Source organism: Phocoena phocoena, chromosome X (assembly GCF_963924675.1).
Source record: "Phocoena phocoena chromosome X, mPhoPho1.1, whole genome shotgun sequence".
NCBI lineage: Eukaryota > Metazoa > Chordata > Mammalia > Artiodactyla > Phocoenidae > Phocoena > Phocoena phocoena.
The window spans coordinates 27,804,566-27,826,479 of NC_089240.1; the positions used below are offsets into that span (position 1 = coordinate 27,804,566).

General features: G+C 35.6%; 1 protein-coding gene across 1 annotated transcript in view; it reads right to left on the reverse strand.

Moving 5' to 3' along the window:
- DMD (dystrophin) overlaps window positions 1-21,914 on the reverse strand; it is a 2,035,184-nt gene that overhangs the window by 820,692 nt on the left and 1,192,578 nt on the right. The window contains exons 46-47 of the mRNA XM_065901098.1: window positions 6,925-7,072; window positions 4,276-4,425 (exon numbers count right to left, since the gene is read on the reverse strand). Of these exons, the coding sequence (XP_065757170.1) occupies window positions 4,276-4,425; window positions 6,925-7,072 (298 nt within the window). The remainder of the gene's footprint in view (window positions 1-4,275; window positions 4,426-6,924; window positions 7,073-21,914) is intronic.

Below are 21,914 nucleotides of genomic sequence, written 5' to 3' on the forward strand. Positions count from 1 at the left end.
TCTACACAAGATGGTACTCACGGTCTTAGTTTTAACTTTCTATCATAAAAAACTGACTTTTTATTCTGTTGCCGAAAAGATAAAAGCTTGACTCACGTTTCACTATTCACAAAGCTGCTACTGTATGTTTTTGAGAGTTCTCTCACATTTCCTACAATTATAATTTTTGTGTTCCTTTTTGTAATATCAAGATGTACTGAGATATTGTGGAATATTTTGGGGCATCTTTCCTCCTTGTTCTCTTCCTATGAGGAATGATTTTATTTGTATTGTTAGGTGGCTACAAAATTTAATTGCTAGGAAAATACATTCCCTCCAGATGCAAGTGTCTATATGTTTACGTGGCTATTTTGAAATTATTAAAGGAAGAAACTTTACATTTTTCAGTAGGAAAAAAATTAACTCAAAAAATTTCAATAGTGTTGATAGATAAAAATAAAAGATTTTTTCGCAAATACCTAGTTGCTTGAATTATAGAGATCAAAACACACATTTTGAATTTAATGCCATATAATTGGTACTCAGTTCATAAATATTTTATCAGTCATGTAAAAGATCCGTTACAAGAACTTCAGCATCGTCAATTTAAAAATATAATGAATATCCTGACAATTCAAAATTAAGTCTCTATTATTTTATTTTCAAATCATCGACATACGGGAACTTCTCTCAGTATAACCTGTTCACACCTCTCAATTTAGTTGAGTATTGATGAATAACAAGCAATTCCTTAGAGGCAACTGTGCCATTTTTGAAAGAAGCCATTTTACATTACATGAAAATTACAGTTCTACAATATTTTCTTGGCATGAACTTTGCTCCTGGTTTAAAGGATTACAATTTGCTTTATATTGTGAATAGAAGAAAGTTAACAGGTATTAAATATGCTCAATAAGGTAGTAGAACTGTAGTCAAAAGTGGATGCGAGGTTTCAAAACATCCTTGGAAGGTCAAAAGCACATATGGAGAAAGTACATATGAGGACATATAAAGTAAGAGAGAAGAAGCCTTAGGTACAGGGCCATCTGAACTTGGCAAAACCTGGAGAGCATTTGGATTAAAGATGCCATGGTATTTGGGAATAAGAAGCATGTAAAATTGGGGTACTGAAAGTTTGTAGATGAAGATTTGTGTCAATATAAGAACTACCACATAATGAATGGTCTTCCCTTAGCACATACCTACAGGCAAAAATAAACATAAATCAAAACAATAAGTGTAGTTCTTACCTAAAGAAACTGAACCTGGTGTCTGGAAGGAATCTCAGCAGTTGGTATGAATACCTCAGAATAAAGCCCACTGCATTACAGACTTTGAAGTTCTCTTTCAACAAGAGACTCAGCGCTCTACCTTAGCACATAGAGTAAAATATCCCAGTTACAAGACCCATCCAGGTACTCACAGCTTGCAGTCTTTCTATTTTCTCATTCTTAAATATAAATATATAAAGGATCACTAGCTGTATGAACAAAGTCTACAGCCCCAAAAGGGAAAATAGCATGGAAATGGACAAAGTCCTTGAAAGACACAAAAAAGCTGACACACAAAGAAATAAAAATTTAACCATCCCTGTATCTATTTTAAAAATGGATCAATTATCAAAAACTTTCTCACCAAAAAAACCCAACAATAACAGAGCAAAACAAAACATAATACCCTATGCACTGATGACTTTACAACTGAATCCTTCCCAACATCTCAGGAAGAAATGATACCAGTCTTCACCAATTTATTTCAGAACAAAGAAAGAGAGCACCTCTCAACTTGTTTTATAAGACTAGTCTAAGAATACTATTAACACTCGAGAAGGATTAAAAAAAAATTACAGACCATTTCCTGTCATGAACAAAGATAAAAACCATAAACAGCATATGAGAAAACTGAATCTAGCAATCCATAAAAAGTACAAGACACCATGACCAATAGAATTTATTTCTGGAATCCCAGAGTAGTTTCACATTCCAAAAACAATGGCTGTAGTTTATCACATTCAGAGGAGAAAAATCATAGAATCATTTTAATAAATGCAGAGAAAGTATATGAATATGTTCAACGCATATTCATAATAAAAACTTGAGAAACGGAACAAGGAAAAATTCCTTAATCTGATTAAGAGGCTCTATAAAACGTCCTACAAGAAACATCGTACTTAATGATCAATTACTGAAAGCTTTCCACCTGAAACAGGGAATGAACCAAGGCTACCCATTATCACCACTTCTATTAAACACTGTTTTAGGGGTCCTAGTTTATGCAAAAACAATTAAAATCATAAGGATTGAAAAGAGAGAAACTTCCTCTATTTGATGACACGATTGTGTACATCAAAATAATACAAAATGTTTTACAAACCATTAATATTAGTAAGTGAATTTGGCGAGGACACTGGATGTGTGCTTAATGTAAAAAAAAAAAAATCTATTTTTATATACCAGCAACAAAAAGAAAATAAAATTTGAAATGAATCCCATTTATAAAGGGATCAAAATATCTAATATCTGAGATTAAATCTAATAAAACATGTGCAGGCCCTTTGGATTGAAAACTGCAAATATTTCTAAAAAGGCGTTCAAGAAGACCTAAATAAATGAAGGGATGTAACATTTTCACGGATTAGATTACTCAATATTGTAAAAAGTTAATTGATCTATAAATTCAACACAATTCAAATCAATATCCTGGCAGGTTTTCGTAAAAAATGACAAGTTGGTTCTAAAATTTATTTGGTAAACCAAAGAACCAAAAATAGCAAAAAAACACTCTGGTCTAAGAAGAATAAGGTTGGAGGATTTACACTACCAGATCCCCAATTTTTTTTATAAAACAAGTATGTTGGGTTTGTGTGTATGTGTATATATACACACACACACACACACACACACATACATGTATGTATGTATGTATATATTATATGTATATATAGGTATGTATACATATATACATTGTATGTATACATGCATGTATATATACACATACACATTTGTATATATATTGAATATATACACACATACACAGTATAATCTTGTTCAATCATAAAAAGGAATGAAGTTCTGATACCTGCTACAACATGGGTGAAACTTTAAAACCTTACGCTAAAAAAAATAATCCAGACACAAAGGGACAAAGGTAGTGTGAGTCCACTTATATGAAATATCTAGAATAGGCAAATTCATAGAGACAGAAAGTAGATTAGAGGTTACTTTTTGGGGGTGTCATGGGTAGGGATATGGGGAGTTATTACTTAATGGTTACAGAATTTCTGTTTGGGGTAATGAAAATGTTTTAGCAATAGACAATGGTAATGGTTTCACATTGTGGATATAATAAAGGACAGTGAATTATACACTTAAAATGGTTAAAATGACAGATTTTATGTTATATATATTTTACCACAATTTAAAAAGTAAATATACCAAAACCATTGATTTGTACACTTTAAAATGGGTGAATTGTATGGTATATAAATTATATCTCAATAAAGCTGTTGAAAGATGATTGTTATAAAGCCAGTGTGGTACTAGTTGAAGGACAGTGATAATCAAATGGAAGTGAATAGAGAATCCAGAACAGAGTCATACATATATGTTCACTTGATTTATGATAAAGTTGCCACAGCAGTACAGTGGGAAGAAGACTGCCTTTCGATAAATAGTGATGGATCAACTGATGTTGCTTTTCATTATATATTCATACGCACTACTTGGTTTTAAAGAATAAGTATGCATTACTTTGATAAGCATTTTAAAATATTAGATTTAAAAAGTATCCAAGTTAGAAAGATGAAGACTCACAAGTAAGTAAATAAATAAATAGTAATAAATAAATAAAACACCTTTTGGAGAAGTTTATCACACATTAATCAATCACTGATTAAGTCTATATTATAGGTAAGGATAAGCAATTTTGATTTATGATACTTGTTGAGCTAGACCACCTCCATCTTGCTTTAATATTGTCAGTATATACCTGAACACTAAATTAATCGCTTCATCCATTTTCCAGTCTAATTCTTTAGAATAATTCATATAAAGTAATAGTGGTGTATATCTTGGCATTTGGTCATTAACGTATCGCCGTTCACCATCACCATTCCTTCCATCCACAACAAATCATACAGCCAAATCAAATGGTCAAGTTTAAAAATATGTATATAACACAAATAACAAGCCACAAAACCAGCCCCTCTCCCCCACCCCCACCAATTAAGCACCATGAAACAAAACAAATGCTTGCAACATTTAACACATGTGACAGGACAGATGGTCAATGTCTAACCTTTATCCACTGAAGATTTGTCTGCTTGAGCTTATTTTCAAGTTTATCTTGCTCTTCTGGGCTTATGGGAGCACTTACAAGCACTGTTCCTCCAGTTTCATTTAATTGTTTTAGAATTCCCTGGCGCAGGGGCAACTCTTCTGCCAGTAACTGAAACAGACAAATGCAACAACGTTTAAAATGAATTACAGCACAATGCCAACTACTTTGTCTTTGCCTCTATTGATTAGTGTATCAAAATGAAGCAAGACTGGAGGCCCAGTGGTTCCTCAAATACCAAGTTTTCTACAGAGCACAGAGCTTGGTGGACTAAAACGCCCACTCCCAAGTAAATCAGCCCATCCTAGAAAGGATCAGAATATCTTATGCCTCAGAGATTTTTTTTTCAAGAGAAAAATGTTATGTAGTATGATGAGCTCTAAAACAATACCCCAAACAGTGTCAAGAGTGTAAAAACACACCTCTCAGAAATAGAACAATCTGGACAAATTTAATCATCCTCTCAGGTATTAGGTCTCCATACTATAACATACCACTGAGTAAGAAACTGCATTACCATATTAAGAGATAACTAACTTTGAGAACATACCAGGTACCAGGCACTGTGCTAAGCTCTTCACACATATTATCTCAGTTAACTTCTATATAATAATTCTGAGGTATATCCTATTATCTTCACCTTACATAGAATGAAACTGAGACAGAGAGGTTAAATAGCAGGTCCAAGGACACAAAAGAAGCAAGCAACAGAGGTGTGATTCAAACTTGGCCGGGTTCATTCAAGAACCCTTAATTTTGACACCTCCACATCCCTGAATTTCTCTTTCTCATTTAACATCACATTAAAAGTGCCCTTTCCCACGACCTACAAAACTACCATAGTTTTATTAACTGTCTTTTATTTATTTGTGTCATCTATAGCTGCACTGTTCAGTACGGTACCACTTGCCACATGAGGCTATTCAAATTTAAATTAATTAAGTCCTTAAAATTAAAAACTCAATTCCTCAGTCACATCAGCTACCTTTCAAGTCCTCAAAAGGCACATACGGCTAGTGGCTACTAAAACTGATAATGTACAACATAGCCATCACGACACAAAGTTCTATTGGACAGTGCTGATCTAGACTAAGGAAAAAAGGAAATCAATGCATATTTCTTAAAAAGTGAACACCACTAAACATGTCTCTTAAATGAATTATCAATTAGATTGCTATATATAACACTCAATACATTTAGGAAAGATGAATTTTCAAGAACAGACTGAGTTTATTTTTCCATGGCATAACCATCTTCAAATGAACTATGGATCAAAAGCGTTTTATTTTTTGACTCTCAAATACCTAGTGCATTATCTGACATATAGTAAGTGCTCAATATTTGTTTATTGAACTAAGCAATATTTTTCTTTTCATACTTTATCCTCTGTTCAGGTACACATTTTTTATTTCACAGAAATAAGTAGTTGACATGAAGTCTAATTTGCATGTGCAGACCAACCGAATCAATGATAAAGAAGCAGTTCCATTTCCCTTTGATTGTGTGACCTCGTAAAATGAGGACAATAACAACCATTTTCAAAGCCTGATAAGATTAAATAAAAGAGCAGATGTAAATACATCTAATACTTAGTATAAAATAGGGGATGATTAAATGTTAACTTCCCTTTCCCTTTTACCTTCCCTTCAAGAACTAAAGTAAAACAGATCCAAAAGGGTTTGTTTCCCAAAACTAAAACCATGAAGGTTCACCCATCTGCACAATCAAAGCATCTCAGTCTGGGTGGGGACTGGTGCATAGATAAGATAGGTATAAATTTCTCCATTTATTTTTATATATTTTAAAACAATAAAACTGAATAAATAAATGTAATAGAATTAATAGATGAGTAATAAAACTTTTGAATTTTGAGATACTGCCAAAAAAAAAAAAAAGGCATCTCAGTCAGCCAGGAGAGGTAATCAGTATTAAGCAGACAGCACAGTAGGTAGGCATGAAAAACCACTTGAATAAACTGGAAGTCTATTAAACCAGTATGGAAAGTGAGCCAACATCACCTCCCCAACACCACAGACAAAACAAACCAAAACAAAACACTGCTTCAGGCAAATCGAATGCCTTTAATTAAAGGCTGAAGTACTGAGACTGATTTGGCAATTAAGATATTCCCTAAGAAATGGCATTCATTTCTATAAAGATTCTCCTCAGTTTTTGAAATTATTTGGAGCTGTGGAATTCTCCATTAAGTCTAAAATTAATTTTACCTTGGTTTAAAAAGTATCACCATGTATTTTACACACACAAGCACACACACATATATATCACATACACACTTTTTAAAAAATACATACTCACTGGGCTAAGACAAAATAAAGTTGTGAGAAAAACTAGTAAGGAACTATCAGTATCCTAATGGACAGGAAATCAATGATTAAATACATTAAAAAAATAGATTCATATACTCTTTTTTTTTTTTTTTTTCGCCCCGCCATGTGGCTTGTGGCATCTTAATTCCCTAACCAGGGCTTGAACCCAGGCCACGGTAGTGAAAGCGCAGAGTCCTAACAACTGGGCCTCATGGGAACTGCCCCTAGATTCATAAACTCTTAATACAAGTAGGCCCTGGGAGATTTTAGAAAATAAAATTACCTTGACTTCCTCAAGTTTTTCTTTCAGTTGCTGCTCATTTTCAGGTTCAAGTGGAATACTAGTAATGTTATCTGCTTCTTCCAACCATAAAACAAATTCATTTACATCTCTTTGAAATTCTGACAAGATATCCTTTTGTTCTTCTAGCCTGGAGAAAGAAGAATAAAATTGTTATCCACAACATATTTCTCAAACTTTCTTTTTTTATTTAGGAAAACTTTAAAAAATTGCACTTTCAATAAAATAAGCCATTTTTAAGATGTTAACAATATAATATTTTTAAAGAAAATTTATTCACAGAGCAATTTCAATACCTCAAAAATCTCTAAAAGGTGAGATTAAAATTGGTCAAGAAAAAAACTCTAATTTTAAAATTCCAACATTATGTTATTAAACTAGAGCAGTGTTTCTCAACCTCAGCACTACTGACATTTAGGATTAAATAACCCTTAGTTGTGAGTGGGCTGTTCTGGGCATGGCAGGAAGTTTAGCAGTATCCTTGGCCTTTCCCCACTGTATGCCAGTAGCATTCCCCCAGTTTTGACAACCAAAAATGTCTTGAGGCATAGTCAAGTATCACCTGGGGGGCAAAACTGCCCCTGGTTGAGAACAACTTCACTAGAGTAAGTATCTAAAATGAAGTTGCATGTTTTAAAATGTTTAAATAAAATACATCTTTATGGGGCTTCCCTGGTGGCGCAGTGGTTGAGAATCTGCCTGCCAATGCAGGGGACATGGGTTTGAGCCCTGGTCCAGGAAGATCCCACATGCCACAGAGTAACTAAGCCCGTGCACCACAACTGAGCCCATGTGCCACAACTACTGAAGTGTGCCCTACAGCCCGTGCTCTGCAACAAGAGAAGCCACCGTAATGAGAAGCCCATGCACCACAACAAAGAGTAGTAGCCCCCGCTTGCCGCAACTAGAGAAATCCCACGTGCAGCAACGAAGACCCAACACAGCCAAAAATAAATAAATAAATAAATAAATATAAATATATATATATATATATATATATATCTTTATGGAAAATTGTAAGGTAAAAGTAAAAACAAGATAATTAGATGAAAACACTAAATTACTGCATGTTAAAATGTTTTCCAAATTATGACTCATAATCCTTTTGGAGAAAAGAGGGAAACTGATTTAAAATACTTAACATATGTTGTACTAGTGGAAGTTTTTAATTATAAAAACACATACACTGTATGTTACTCAATTAGCCATAAATTTATTCTTACATATTGAATCATAACACAGCTGAGCAAAATGAGCTGTGCTTAAAATAATTTACATTTTTTTGTTTTGTTGTCTTTTGGGAACTATCTACCTCTGGTATGTAAGTTTTTAATTGAAGTATAATATACATATAGGAAAGCACACATATAACTATACAGCTCAATATAGTTTTAAAAAATGGATACACCAAATAACCAGAAAAGGAATAGAATGTTATCAGAAGCTCAGAGGCCCGCTCTTGACCCTTGCAGTCACTACCTCCAAGTGTACAGTAACCAGTCAACTTTGATTACTCTGCCTGTATGAATGTTATGTATATGGAATCATATAGTCTTTCATTCAATATAATGTTTACAATCATCATTCAGGTTGTGTGTAGTTATCTTCCTCCCTGTATAGTACTATATTGTATAAATATATAATATATCTCTGTTGGTGGACATTTGAGTCGTTTCCATTTGGGGGCTGTTAGGCTAATTTTTTTTTTTTTTTGCTTCAACTTAACACATATTCATTGAGGGCTCATTTACTTCCAGTGACTCAACTGGGCATTAGGATCAAAGATAAATGTATTATGTACCTTGCCTCGAGAATCTCACAGTCCATGAGAGGAAAGAAGCATGTAAATCTAGGACTACGACAGAATATTGTAGAGCATAAGTTATTTCTGGGGCAGGGCATAGGAGATGTCCCAGAGAAGATAATGGTCTACCTAGGTTTTGAAGCATGAAAAGAGATATTATTCACAACCTGTGCAAAGATAGGGCATTGAGAGAACTACAGTTACACTAATTCTCCAAACCATATCTGGTTATTGGATTTGTACTGGTCTATCCTCAGTTAAGTTCTTTGCTGGGAGCTTCTCCAAAGTCTACCTGAGGCACATGAGAAGACATTCTCTTCTCTGTCTATTCTCAAAACAGTAGATCCTATAAAAACCCAAGTCATATATGGGCTCCTGTGAAAACTCAAGTCATGTTATATCACTGTTGCACTCAAAACTCTTCTACTGCTTCCCAATTCATTCACATAAAAAGCCAAAGTCATTACAGCTCCCTATGAGGGTCTAGATTTGCTCTGTTCAATATACTAGACACCTTCGCATGTGGCTACTGAACACTTGAAATGATGTTAAGGGGATCTGGTGTGGGCTGTAAGTGTAAAATGCACACCAGATTTCAAAGACTTAGTACAAAAAAAAATCATCTCTGTACCTTCTACTCAGTTTTGCTGTGAACCTAAAACTGCTATAAAACATAAAACTATTCCAGGGGGAAGGGTGGGGAGGAGGGGTAGATTGGGAGTTCGGGACTGACATGTACACACCGCTGTATTTAAAACAGATAACCAACAAGTACCTACTGTAAAAAAAAAAAAATATAGACATTCACAGAAAGACAGACAAGATGAAAAGGCAGAGGGCTATGTACCAGATGAAGGAACAAGATAAAACCTCAGAAAAACAACCAAATGAAGTGGAGATAGGCAACCTTCCAGAAAAAGAATTCAGAATAATGATAGTGAAGATGATCCAGGATCTCGGAAAAAGAATGGAGGCAAAGATCAAGAAGATGCAAGAAATCTGCAACAAAGACCTAGGTGAATTAAGGAACAAACAAACAGAGATGAATAATACACTAACTGAAATGAAAACTACACTAGAAGGAATCAATAGCAGAATAACTGAGGAAGAAGAACAGATAAGTGACCTGGAAGACAGAATGGTAGAATTCACTGCTGCAGAACAGAATAAACAAAAATGAACGAAAAGAAATGAAGACAGCCTAACAGACCTCTGGAACAACATTAAAAGCAACAACATTGGCATTATAGGGGTCCCAGAAGGAGAAGAGAGAGAGAAAGGACCTGAGAAAACACTTGAAGAGATTACAGTTGAAAATGTCCCACATGGGAAAGGAAATAGCCACCCAAGTCCAGGAAGCAGAGTGAGTCCCACACAGGATAAACCCAAGGAGAAACGTGCGGAGACACAGAGTAATCAAATTGGCAAAAATTAAAGACAAAGAAAAATTATTGAAAGCAGCAAGGGAAAAATGACAAATAACACACAAGGGAACTCCCATAAGGTTAACAGCTGATTTCTCAGCAGAAACTCTACATGCCAGAAGGGAGTGGCATGACATATTTAAAGTGATGAAAGGGAAGAACCTACAACCAAGATTACTCTACCCGGCAAGGATCTCATTCAGATTCCATGGAGAAATCAAAAGCTTTACAGATAAGCAAAAGCTAAGAGAATTCAGCACCACCAAACCAGCTCTACAACAATTGCTAAAGGAACTTCTCTAAGTGGGAACCACAAGAGAAGAAAAGGACCTACAAAAACAAACCCAAAACAATTAAGAAAATGGTAACAGGAACAAACATATCAATAATTACCTTAAATGTGAATGGATTAAATGCTCCAGCCAAAAGACACAGGCTCGCTGAATGGATACAAATACAAGACCCATATATATGCTTTCTATAAGAGACCCACTTCAGACCTAGGGACACATACAGACTGAAAGTGAGGGGATGGAAAAAGGTATTCCATGCAAATGGAAATTAAAACAAAGCTGGAGGAGCAATACTCATATCAGATAAAATAGATTTAAAATAAAGAATGTTACAAGAGACAAGGAAGGACACTACATAATGATCAAGGGATCAATCCAAGAAGAAGATATAACAATTATAAATATATATGCACCCAACACAGGAGCACCTAAACATGTAAGGCAACTGCCAACAGCTATAAGAGAGGAAATGGACAGTAACACAATAATAGTGGGGGACTTTAACACCTCACTTACACCAATGGACAGATCATCCAAACAGAAAATTAATAAGGAAACACAAGCTTTAAATGACACAACAGACCGGATAGATTTAATTGATATTTATAGGACATTCCATCCAAAAACAGCAGATTACACTTTCTTCTCAAGTGCACACAGAACATTCTCCAGGATAGATCACATCCTGGGTGACAAATCAAGCCTCAGTAAATTTAAGAAAACTGAAATCATATCCAGCATCTTTTCTGACCACAACGCTATGAGATTAGAAATCAATTACAGGGAAAGAAACGTAAAAGACACAAACACATGGAGGCTAAACAATACGTTACTAAATAACCAAGAGATCACTGAAGAAACCAAAGAGGAAATCAAAAAATACCTACAGACAAATGACAATGAAAACACTACGATCCAAAACCTATGGGATGCAGCAAATGCAGTTCTAAGATGGAAGTTCACAGCTATACAAGCCTACCTCACTCAAGAAACAAGAAAAATCTCAAATGAACAATCTAACCTTACAACTAAAGGAACTAGAGAAAGAAGAATAAACAAAACCCAAAGTTAGCAGAAGGAAAGAAATCATAAAGAGCAGAAATAAATGAAATAGAAACAAAGGAAACGATAGCAAAGATTCATAAAACTAAAAGCTGTTTATTTGAGAACATAAACAAAATTGATAAACCATTAGCCAGACTCATCAAGAAAAAGAGGGAGAGGACTAATATCAGAAAAATTAGAAATGAAAAAGGAGAAGTTACAAAGGACACCACAGAAATACAAAGCATCCTAAGAGACTACTATAAGCAACTCGATGCCAATAAAATGGACAACCTGGAGGAAATGGACAAATTTTTAGAAAGGTATAACCTTCAAGACTGAACCAGAAAGAAACAGAAAATATGAACAGACCGATCACAAGTAATAAAATTGAACTGTGATTAAAAATCTTCCAACAAAAGTCCAGCATCAGATGGCTTCACAGGTGAATTCTATCAAACATTTAGAAAAGAGCTAACACCCATCCTTCTCAAAGTCTTCCAAAAAATTGTGGAGGAAAGAACACTCCCAAGCTCATTCTATGAGGCCACCATCACCGTGATACAAAAAACAGACAAAGATACTACAAAAAAAGAAAATTACAGACCAATATCACTGATGAATATAGATGCAAAAATCCTCAACAGAATACTAGCAAACAGAATCCAACAGCACATTAAAAGGATCATACACCATGATCAAGTGGGATTTATCCCAGGGATGCAAGGATTCTACAATATATGCAAATCAATCAATGTGATACACCATATTAACAAACTGAAGAATAAAAACCATATGATCATCTCAATAGATGTAGAAAAAGCTTTTAACAAAATTCAACACCCATTTATGATAAAAACTCTCCAGAAAGTGGGCATAGAGAGAACCTACCTCAATATAATAAAGGCCATATACGAGAAACCCACAGCAAACATCATTCTCAATGGTGAAAAACTGAAAGCATTTCCCCTAAGATCAGGAACAAGACAAGGATGCCCACTCTCATCAATATTATTCAGCATAGTTTTGGAAGTCCTAGCCATGGCAATCAGAGAAGAAAAAGAAATAAAAGAATACAAATTGGAAAAGAAGAAGTAAAACTGTCACTGTTTGTAGATGACATGACACTGTACATATAGAATCTGAAAGATGCCACTAGAAAACTACTAGAGCTAATCAATGAATTTGGTAAAGTTGCAGGATAGAAAATTAATGCACAGAAGTCTCTTGCATTCCTATACACTAATGATGAAAAACCTGAAAGAGAAATTAAGGAAACGTTCTCATTTACCATTGCAACAAAAAGAATAAAATACCTAGGAATAAACATATCTAGGGAGACAAAAGACCTGTATGCAGAAAACTATAAGACAATGATGAAAAAAATTAAAGATGATACAAACAGTTGGAGAGTATACCATGTTCTTAGATTGGAAGAATCAATATTGTGAAAATGACTCTACTAGCCAAAGCAATCTACTTATTCAACGCAATCCCTATCAAATTACCAATGGCATTTTTTACAGAACTAGAACAAAAAATCTTAAAATTTGTATGGAGACACAAAAGACCCCGAATAGCCAAAGCAGTCTTGAGGGAAAAAAAACGGAGCTGGAAGAATCAGACTCCCTGACTTCAGACTATAGCACAAAACTGCAGTAATCAAGACAATATGGTACTGGCACAAAAACAGAAACATAGATCAATGGATCAGGATAGAAAGCCCAGAGATAAACCCACACACCTATGGTCAACTAATCTATGACAACAGAGGCAGGGATATACAATCAGAAAAGACAGTGTCTTCAATAAGTGGTGTTGGGAAAACTGGACAGCTACATGTAAAAGAAGGAAATTAGAACACTCCCTAACACCATACACAAAAATAAACTCAAAATGGATTAGAGACCTAAATGTAAGACCAGACACTATAAAACTCTTAGAGGAAAACGTGGGAAGAACACTCTTTGACATAAATCACAGCAAGATCTCTTCTGATCCACCTCCTAGAGTAATGGAAATAAAACCAGAAATAAACAAATGGGACCTAATGAAACTTAAAAGCTTTTGCAAAGCAAAGGAAACTACAAACAAGAGGAAAAGATAACCCTCAGAATGGGAGAAAATATTTGCAAATGAATCAATGGCCAAAGGTTTAATCTCTAAAACATATCAACAGCTCAAGCAGCTCAATATTAAAAAAACAAACAACCCAATCCAAAAATGTGCAGAAGACCTAAATAGTCGTTTCTCCAAAGAAGACATACAGATGGCCAAGAAGCACATGAAAAGCTGCTCAACATCACTAATTATTAGAGAAATGCAAATCAAAACTACAATTAGGTATCACCTCACACCAGTTAGAATGGGCATCATCAGAAAATCTACAAACAACAAATGCTGGAGAGGGTGTGGAGAAAAGGGAACCCTCTTGCCCTGTTGGTGGGAATGTAAATTGATACAGCCACTATGGAGAACAGTATGGAGGTTCCTTAAAAAACTAAAAATAGAATTACTATATGACCCAGCAATGCCACTCCTGGGCATATACCCAGAGAAAACCATAATTCAAAAGGACACATGCACCCCAATGTTCACTGCAGCACTGTTTACAACAGCCAGGTCATGGGAGCAACCTGAATGCCCACTGACAGACGACTGGATAAAGAAGATGTGGTACATATATACAATGGAATATTACTCAGCCATAAGAAGGAACGAAATTGGGTCACTGTAGAGACGTGGATGAATCTAGAGACTGTCATAGAGAGTGAAGTAAGTCAGAAAGAGAAAAACAAATATCGTATATTAACGCATGTATGTGGAACCTAGAAAAATGGTACAGATGAACCAGTTTGCAGGGCAATTGAGATACAGATGTGGAGAACAAACATATGGACACCAAGGGAGGAAGTGGTGGGCTGGGTCATGGTGGTGTGATGAATTGGGAGACTGGGATTGACATATATACACTAATATGTATAAAATGGATGACTAATAACCTACTGTATAAAAAATAAATAAAATTCAAAAATTCAATAAAATAAAACATGTCATTAGTATATTTAATATCATGTACAAGTCAACATAATATTTTTAATATACTGGGTTAAATAAAATATATTCATTTCACCTGTTTCTACTCTTTCTTAAATGTGGCAATTAGAAAATTTAAAATTACATACAAGGCTCACCTTATTTTTCTATTAAAAAGCACTGATCTATAAAATCTGCTGATACCCTTTCTCTTTACTTCTCTGACCTCATTTCCATCTACTCTCCCTTCCTCTTATCCTTCTTGAGACCCACTTGCTGTGCTCCTGAAATACACTAGATGCATCCCCACTTCTAAGCTTTTGTACTTGCTGTTTTTTTCTGCCTAGAATGACCTTCCCTCACAAATCAAACGCGGCTGGTTCTCTCACCTCCTGCAGGTCTTTCTTGATGACCCTACTTAAAATCACAACTCTCCCCTCCACTTTCTGTTCTTTCTCCCTGGTTTATCTTTCTCTTTAGTTCTTAAAACTAACATATACTATAATTTGGTTATTTTGTATATTGTCTATCTCACACACAAGAAATTAAGCTCTCTGAGGGCAAAGATTTTGTCTGTTTTATTTACTACTGTTACCTTTTCTCCTGAAACAATGCCTGGCACAGAATAGATGCTAAATAAATAAGTGTTGCGTGAATGAATGAATTCTGCCTTCATTCTTTTCAATCTTGTGTTCCTGTTTTAAAAGAAACTTTCTCATTCTTTGCAATATTCATTCTAAAACATGATCTAATTTACTCACCAACGTGCACTACAGTATTCCATCAAATGAAAGACACCTTCAGTTGCAAGTCATTATAGTACCATTGTAAGTACTACCAGGATGTGAGTTGGAGTGGGCAACGGTGCTGATTACATGATGACACTTATTACTTAGAGGTTTTATTTTATTAAGAAATTGTTCTTTTAGGTTTATGTATATTTTTGTCTTATGTTCCTCTTGAAGATGCATAAATAGTAAAATACAAGTGAAAAAATTGGTGTGGCATTCTTAAAACTTCCTCATATTTAGAGTCTGAGTCTCCTATAGCACTTTTCCCTTTAAAGTAACTGATGTCTGTCTCTTTCCCTACCCAAGGTCATCTTCTGTGATATCGAGAGTATTGGCAATGCAGCACTTCTTAACAGGGCTCTACTACTGCTTCTTGGATTTTCTTCTAAATCACATGTGTCCTGGCCAGCAGAAATTGTAAAAGCAATCCGGATTTCAGTGATATTAATGTGATAAAATGTGCCACTTAGAAGGAAATTTGGTTAGTTTGCACAGCCTCCCATCACTGATGTAATGACTTAGGTTCTTTTGGCTGCTACCAAATTGCCGGTTGTTTCAGGTTTAAAAAAATAAAGATTCATAATGTAGTGACAGTTTACAGTTACCTTTAGTTTATAATTATGAATGAATATTATCATCGGCATCATCTGCCTGATGCTTGAGCTTATTTTCTGTTAATAGAGTCATTAAAGGTTTGGCATTAATTTCCATGGGAACTAGTGTATGATCATATGAGGTTTTGCCAAAAACAAATACTTTGGCTCTTTTTGTAAAGTAAGGATGCCTACATCAATGTCTCATGTTGACATTAATGGTTATTGAAGTATTTGAGATTTAGGGAGGAAGGGTCAAAAGAGGAAGCCGGTGAAGTGGCTTGAGGCAGGGTTATGAAGTGGCTAGAGTGTTTTGCTTTAACCTCTAGGTGATGAAATACTCCAATTTTTTGAGTAGAGAAACATTTATTTCATCCACTCACTCTGGCTACTCTGTGGAGAATGGATGTGGGCAAGGGAAGTATGACGAGAGCCCTGAGTTCTAAAGGGCAGGTTCAAATGGCTGCTAATCAGAGACAAAGGAGGAGCAGTCAAGAAACAACAGTGCAGCCTTGGGGGCAGGGTCCTGACTGCCCCTCAAGGGATACATATAACAATATCTTTGAGCTCTTCTGCAGAACTAAAACCCCCACCAAATGGAAGATGTTAACTACTTGATGAAGCACTCTTCATTCCAGAGAAAGGCACAGTTGGCCCATCATCACCTGACCCCAGAAGATCTCTTGGATCGAAGGAACGCAGGCTCTGCAGGCACCCTGCTCCTTATCAGCAACCCCGCCCCCTTGACTGTATCACTCCTCACAACCCCCACCCCTGCCCCGAGTTGGGACACACAGTTGTGAGGACATTAGCCCACTGTGGCCTCCTGGCAAAGCAATAAAGCTATTCTTTTCTACTTCACCCAAAACCCTGTCTCTGAGATTTACTTCACTGTCAGGGTACAGAGGCTGGCTTCAGCTTCAGAATCAACTATGAGACAATTGAGACCAAGGTGATAGGCAAGGTGATAAAGTAATGAAGGTCCAGATCATGAAGATGTAGCCAGGGAATAGGAAAAGACAGGATGTTTAAAATGTAGGAGATTCAACGGGACTTGTGGATAAAAGGAGAGAGATTAGCATTAGTAGCTAACAATTATTAAGCACTTTCTATACGCAGCCACTGAATCGAGTACCAAGTTGTCACATTACTATTGTGAGATGGGTACTTGTCTTTCCTCATCTACAGATGAAAGAAAATGAGGCTTAGTATTCTCCCCAAGATCAAAGAGCTAATAAGTGGTCAATCCAGCATTCAGTCCTGGGTCATCTAGGTCCAGAGTCTGTGCTCTTCACCTGTTCAACCTATTACACCTGGTCTAGGCGTGACCCCACCTTATCTGGCTGAACAGACAGTATTTACTCCAGCTGAGAGTACATTTAATTGTATCAGATATTTAAGGGAAATTACTAGTTTCAAAAATAGAGAGACCTTCAGCTCAGGGGAGAGAGGAGGTCTGGAAATATGGAATTCAGAGTCATCAGCAATGAGCTGGAGGATAAAACATAGTCAACTAGCATTTGAACTAATAATGCACACTTCACATTTGGCATCTTCTGAGTCCATTCTTTCTTCACTTCTAGGTTAATGATAGACAATTCTCCCACCTGCTTATTTAAATTGAAAAAAAAAAAAAGAAGAAAAAGCCCATTTCACAGTCATTCATTGATTTCCTATGTACAGGTAACCTGTGGCTCCTGCCCGTCCCCCACCCTCCCTCTTTGACATGGAAAGCAAAGGAATGCCTCGGGTGTTCCTCTGGCCCCTGCAAAGGCTACACAGATCTGTGAAGGAGTTCTTCAGCTCAACAAATATTCAGCTGAAGGAGAACACGGTTTCCCCTTCCTGCAGCCTTCGTACTGTTTTCTTAGTGATTATCCTGAAGCCCCCACCTTTGACTTCAGAGAGATGTAAGGGGTGATGTAAGGTGGGTAGCCACCCCCACCATAGACACGGCACTCCCCACAAAGCTAACTACCCCATCTCACCTGAGTCCTCTTAACATTGATCTGGACAGGGGGTACCGAGGAGGCTGGAAATCACTGACAGTAGACATAATACTACTGCTACTTCTCAGCAAACCTTAGGGGGAAGTGGCTGGTCTCAACTGCTGGCAGCTTGCTTTAGAATGTGGGATAGCACCGTTTTTCCTCAGACTCTGGACTGAGAAGCAATTCCGGAAGAGGAACAATCCCACTATATACATCTTTTATTCGTTTAGCAGTTCTACGCCAGTTCAAATCCTTGGGTCTAGGTTTCAAGGGTATTTGTCAGTCTACCTCATCTTTCTCTCTGTTCTACTCTCTTTGCAGATCTTTGTCTCCTTTAGTATTTGACTCTAGATCGTCTTGCATGGTGTCCCATATACTGAGAGCGATCTTATTTCTATCAATCTTCCTCATCTCAGTTAAGTAAAACCGTGTTAAAATCCAGCTACACTTGTAAAACCTAGACAGATGGGTAAGACTTTTCTCAACCTTCATCTAGAAACTGATAATTTCAGGGAAGAAAAAAATCCAAAACCAAACAAATAAAAGCTTGACGAGCAGGAAAGAATAATATCAAACCAAAAACAGAAAAATTCCAAACCTAGAATAAAACTCTAAAAGCAAATACCTCTACCTCCACTTCAAACATATCTCAAATTAATTACCTGCATATTTTTCCTTTCAAAAATATCCAGCCAAGAATAAGAGTGGAGATATACTTATTCATTGTAATTAAGATTTATATATTTAATTGGGATCAAACTCTATACAAACATTGTATACCTAGTCATTTAATATGCTACTGTATTTCCTTAGGTCATTATTTATTATTTGAAAAATTGATTTTTAAGATCTGAGTAATAAGCCATATATAAGTACACCATATTTTACCATTGTTCTGTTACTTCGCATTTAGTTTGGTTCCAATTTTTCATTATAATAAATAACCCTATAACAAATACATTTGTTTATGTGCTTTGGCTCATCTATCTGCTAATTTCCATAGAATAAGGAAGAAACACTAACAATGAGAATACTAAGAATTTAGATACACTTTGCTAAATTTCTTTGCAATGCTGGTACTAAGAATACATATACACTTCCACCAACAATTATAAAGTATAAATTAAAAAAAGTTATAAAATATGAAAGTCAACAGATTTATCACTACCGAGCATTAAAATTTATATACTTGATAAAAGAAAAATAGTTTGTCATGGTTTTTTTTACATTTCATATTAATAGAAAAATTAAACAATTTTGTATACATGTGTATATTTGTCATTTGTTTCTACTGTCAGTCGTCTGCTGTGTCTGTTGCCCATTTTGCCTCACTGTTTTCTTATTTGTTTGTAAGGGCTCTTTTCACATTACCTTAAAAATATATTTATTGAGACTATTTTTATAGCTTCCCTTTTACCTTCTTTAAAAATATTTTTTCTTCTTTCTAAATAAAATTTTTTCAATTTCTTTGCTATTTCTTTCATTGATACTACTCTGAAAACTGTGACCACCCCACAATTGTTCAGATATTTGCCTTTATTCTGGATCCTTATATGTTCATTAAAAAAAACAAAAACCAACCAAACCAAAAAACCTAACTGGGTACTCCCCTAGTGGTGCAGTGGTTAAGAATCCACCTGCCAATGCAGGGGCATGGGTTCCATCCCTGGTCCAGGAGGATCCCACATGCCGCAGAGCAACTAAGCCTGTGCGCCACAACTACTGAGCCTGTGCTCTAGAGCCCACGTGCCGAAACTGCTGAGCCCACGTGCTGCAACGACTGAAGCCTGCACGCCTGGAGTCTGTGCTCTGCAACAAGAGAAGCCACCACAATGACAAGCCCGCGCACCACAACGAAGAGTAGCCCCCTCTCGCTGCAACTAGAAAAAGCCCGTGTGCAGCAACGAAGACCCAATGCAGCCATAAATAAATAAATAAATAAATATTTAAAAAACTGCTTAATCCATTTTAAATTTATATAGTTGAGTTTCTGACCTTGAAGGGTTTTTCAGAAATTGGTATTTTTTTCCCAGCACAATCTATTCTCTATTGATTTGTGGTGATTTCTTCATTATATTTTGTGTTTTACATGCAATAAGGTTCTTTTTGCAGATATACCACAGATTTTTGTGACAGCAATACACTACTTCAACCATTGCAGCTTGAAAGTATGTGTAATTCCTGGTAGGTTAAACCCCTCTCTTACCTTAGCTATTCTAATTTATGTACCACGAAGTATCACTTGGTCAAATTACAAAATAAATCTCACTGGGGACTTTGGTAGGGATTCCATTAAATCAATAAATTAATTTGTGTAGAATTACTATCTTTCCAGCATAAATCTGCTAAATTTTCTACGTTTACAGTGTATTTGGACACTGAGAGTATCTGGGACTCATCTGTGCACTATAAATAATTAAGTATGTTTTCTAATTAACCTTCAGCATCAGTTTGAAAGGCAGTGACTTGCATATGATTTTATGGATATTAACTGTATACTAATTTGGAAAAGTCTTAACTCCCAGATAGAATAAATCATCACTTAAAAAGTAAAAGCTTTGGCTAAGCTATTCGCTATAATCTTTCTTTTCACACAATGTTTGTAGAAAACTTTTTGTTGATGATTTAATTTCTTAAAGAGTACAGCATCTTCTTTTTAAATATGAAAACATTTGGTAGTCATTTCTTGTCTAGGTTTTTTATACTTTGAAATATAAAAAAAGATGGCGCCCAAATCCCACTGGGACCCTGTTATAATCTGCTCTTTCAAGTGCATGTGTTTTCTGAAATTTCAAAAGCCTTGGTTTGAAGTTTTAAAAGCTGCAATTTGAATTTATGTATTCAGATGACTGCAGAAAAGCTAAGGAACGCAGTTTGCATTTCCAGGCTTGTCTCTTGACAGAACAGTTTAAACGTGCTTTATATTGGCATTCATCACATGAAGTGTTATTTCTTTGTTTACCTACTCGCTTAATGCTTACGGTAGGATTTATTCAGGCATGTGGTAGTAATAATAATGAATGGGATATTTAACATCACCCATCTGCAATTAAGTGCTAAATATTTTACTTTTAGAGGCATTTCAATACATTTAGCTACTTTTTTTTTTTTTAAAGAATGGCTTCTGTTTGAAATATTGGCTCTGTAGCCATTTACATTATAAATGCTCTTAATGCAATTGAAGGAAGCACATATTATGATGGGGAGAGATTTGCATACTCAGAAAGGAAGAGTTACCGATGTGTTGCTAAATTCAATGAATTTAACATTAATTCTAAATGAACATTTTCCGTGGGGCTGCTCTTACGGTAAGAGGTAAAGACTGCCAAATCACGTGACATGATTTTAGAAGAGGAGGGTCTACCTAGTGTTTCAGGCCAAATGCTAGGTATTTTCACATTTGAATCTCTTTTAACACTCAATACATCATGTGTATTGTCTCCCTAATATTCCCAATGAAGAAATTGAAGCCCAGAGATTTATATACCATATATATCCAAGTCTAACGTGACTCTCTATCCTATTTTCCAAATGAGAAGTTCCTAAGTTTCTGATCAAATGTAACATAGAAACTTTGGAAAACGTAGATCAAATCATCACCCATCTACATATAATGCTTAATTCAATAATTTGATGGTGCATGCTAATTTAAAATCATATAACATATTACATTAGAAAGACCACTAATTTAAAATTATATAACATTAGAAAGATCACACTTCCCCATTCACAGTTTATACAACAATTGTGGCAACATTCTTCACACGCATCTTCAACACTGGATCTGTCATTCTGATGGATGCACTTTTTGAGTTAGATTCTAATTCAGTTTTCTAAACAGTGTCATCTTCACTTACACCCATGTGGCTTGAGGTACAGTACTGCTGAAGCCACGTGTAATGTTCTACTGGAAATTTTATTCCAAGCCACAAACACACATTTACGTACAGAAGACAGTTTTATGTTATGTAAAGACAGTTTTTCTTTTCTCTGCGC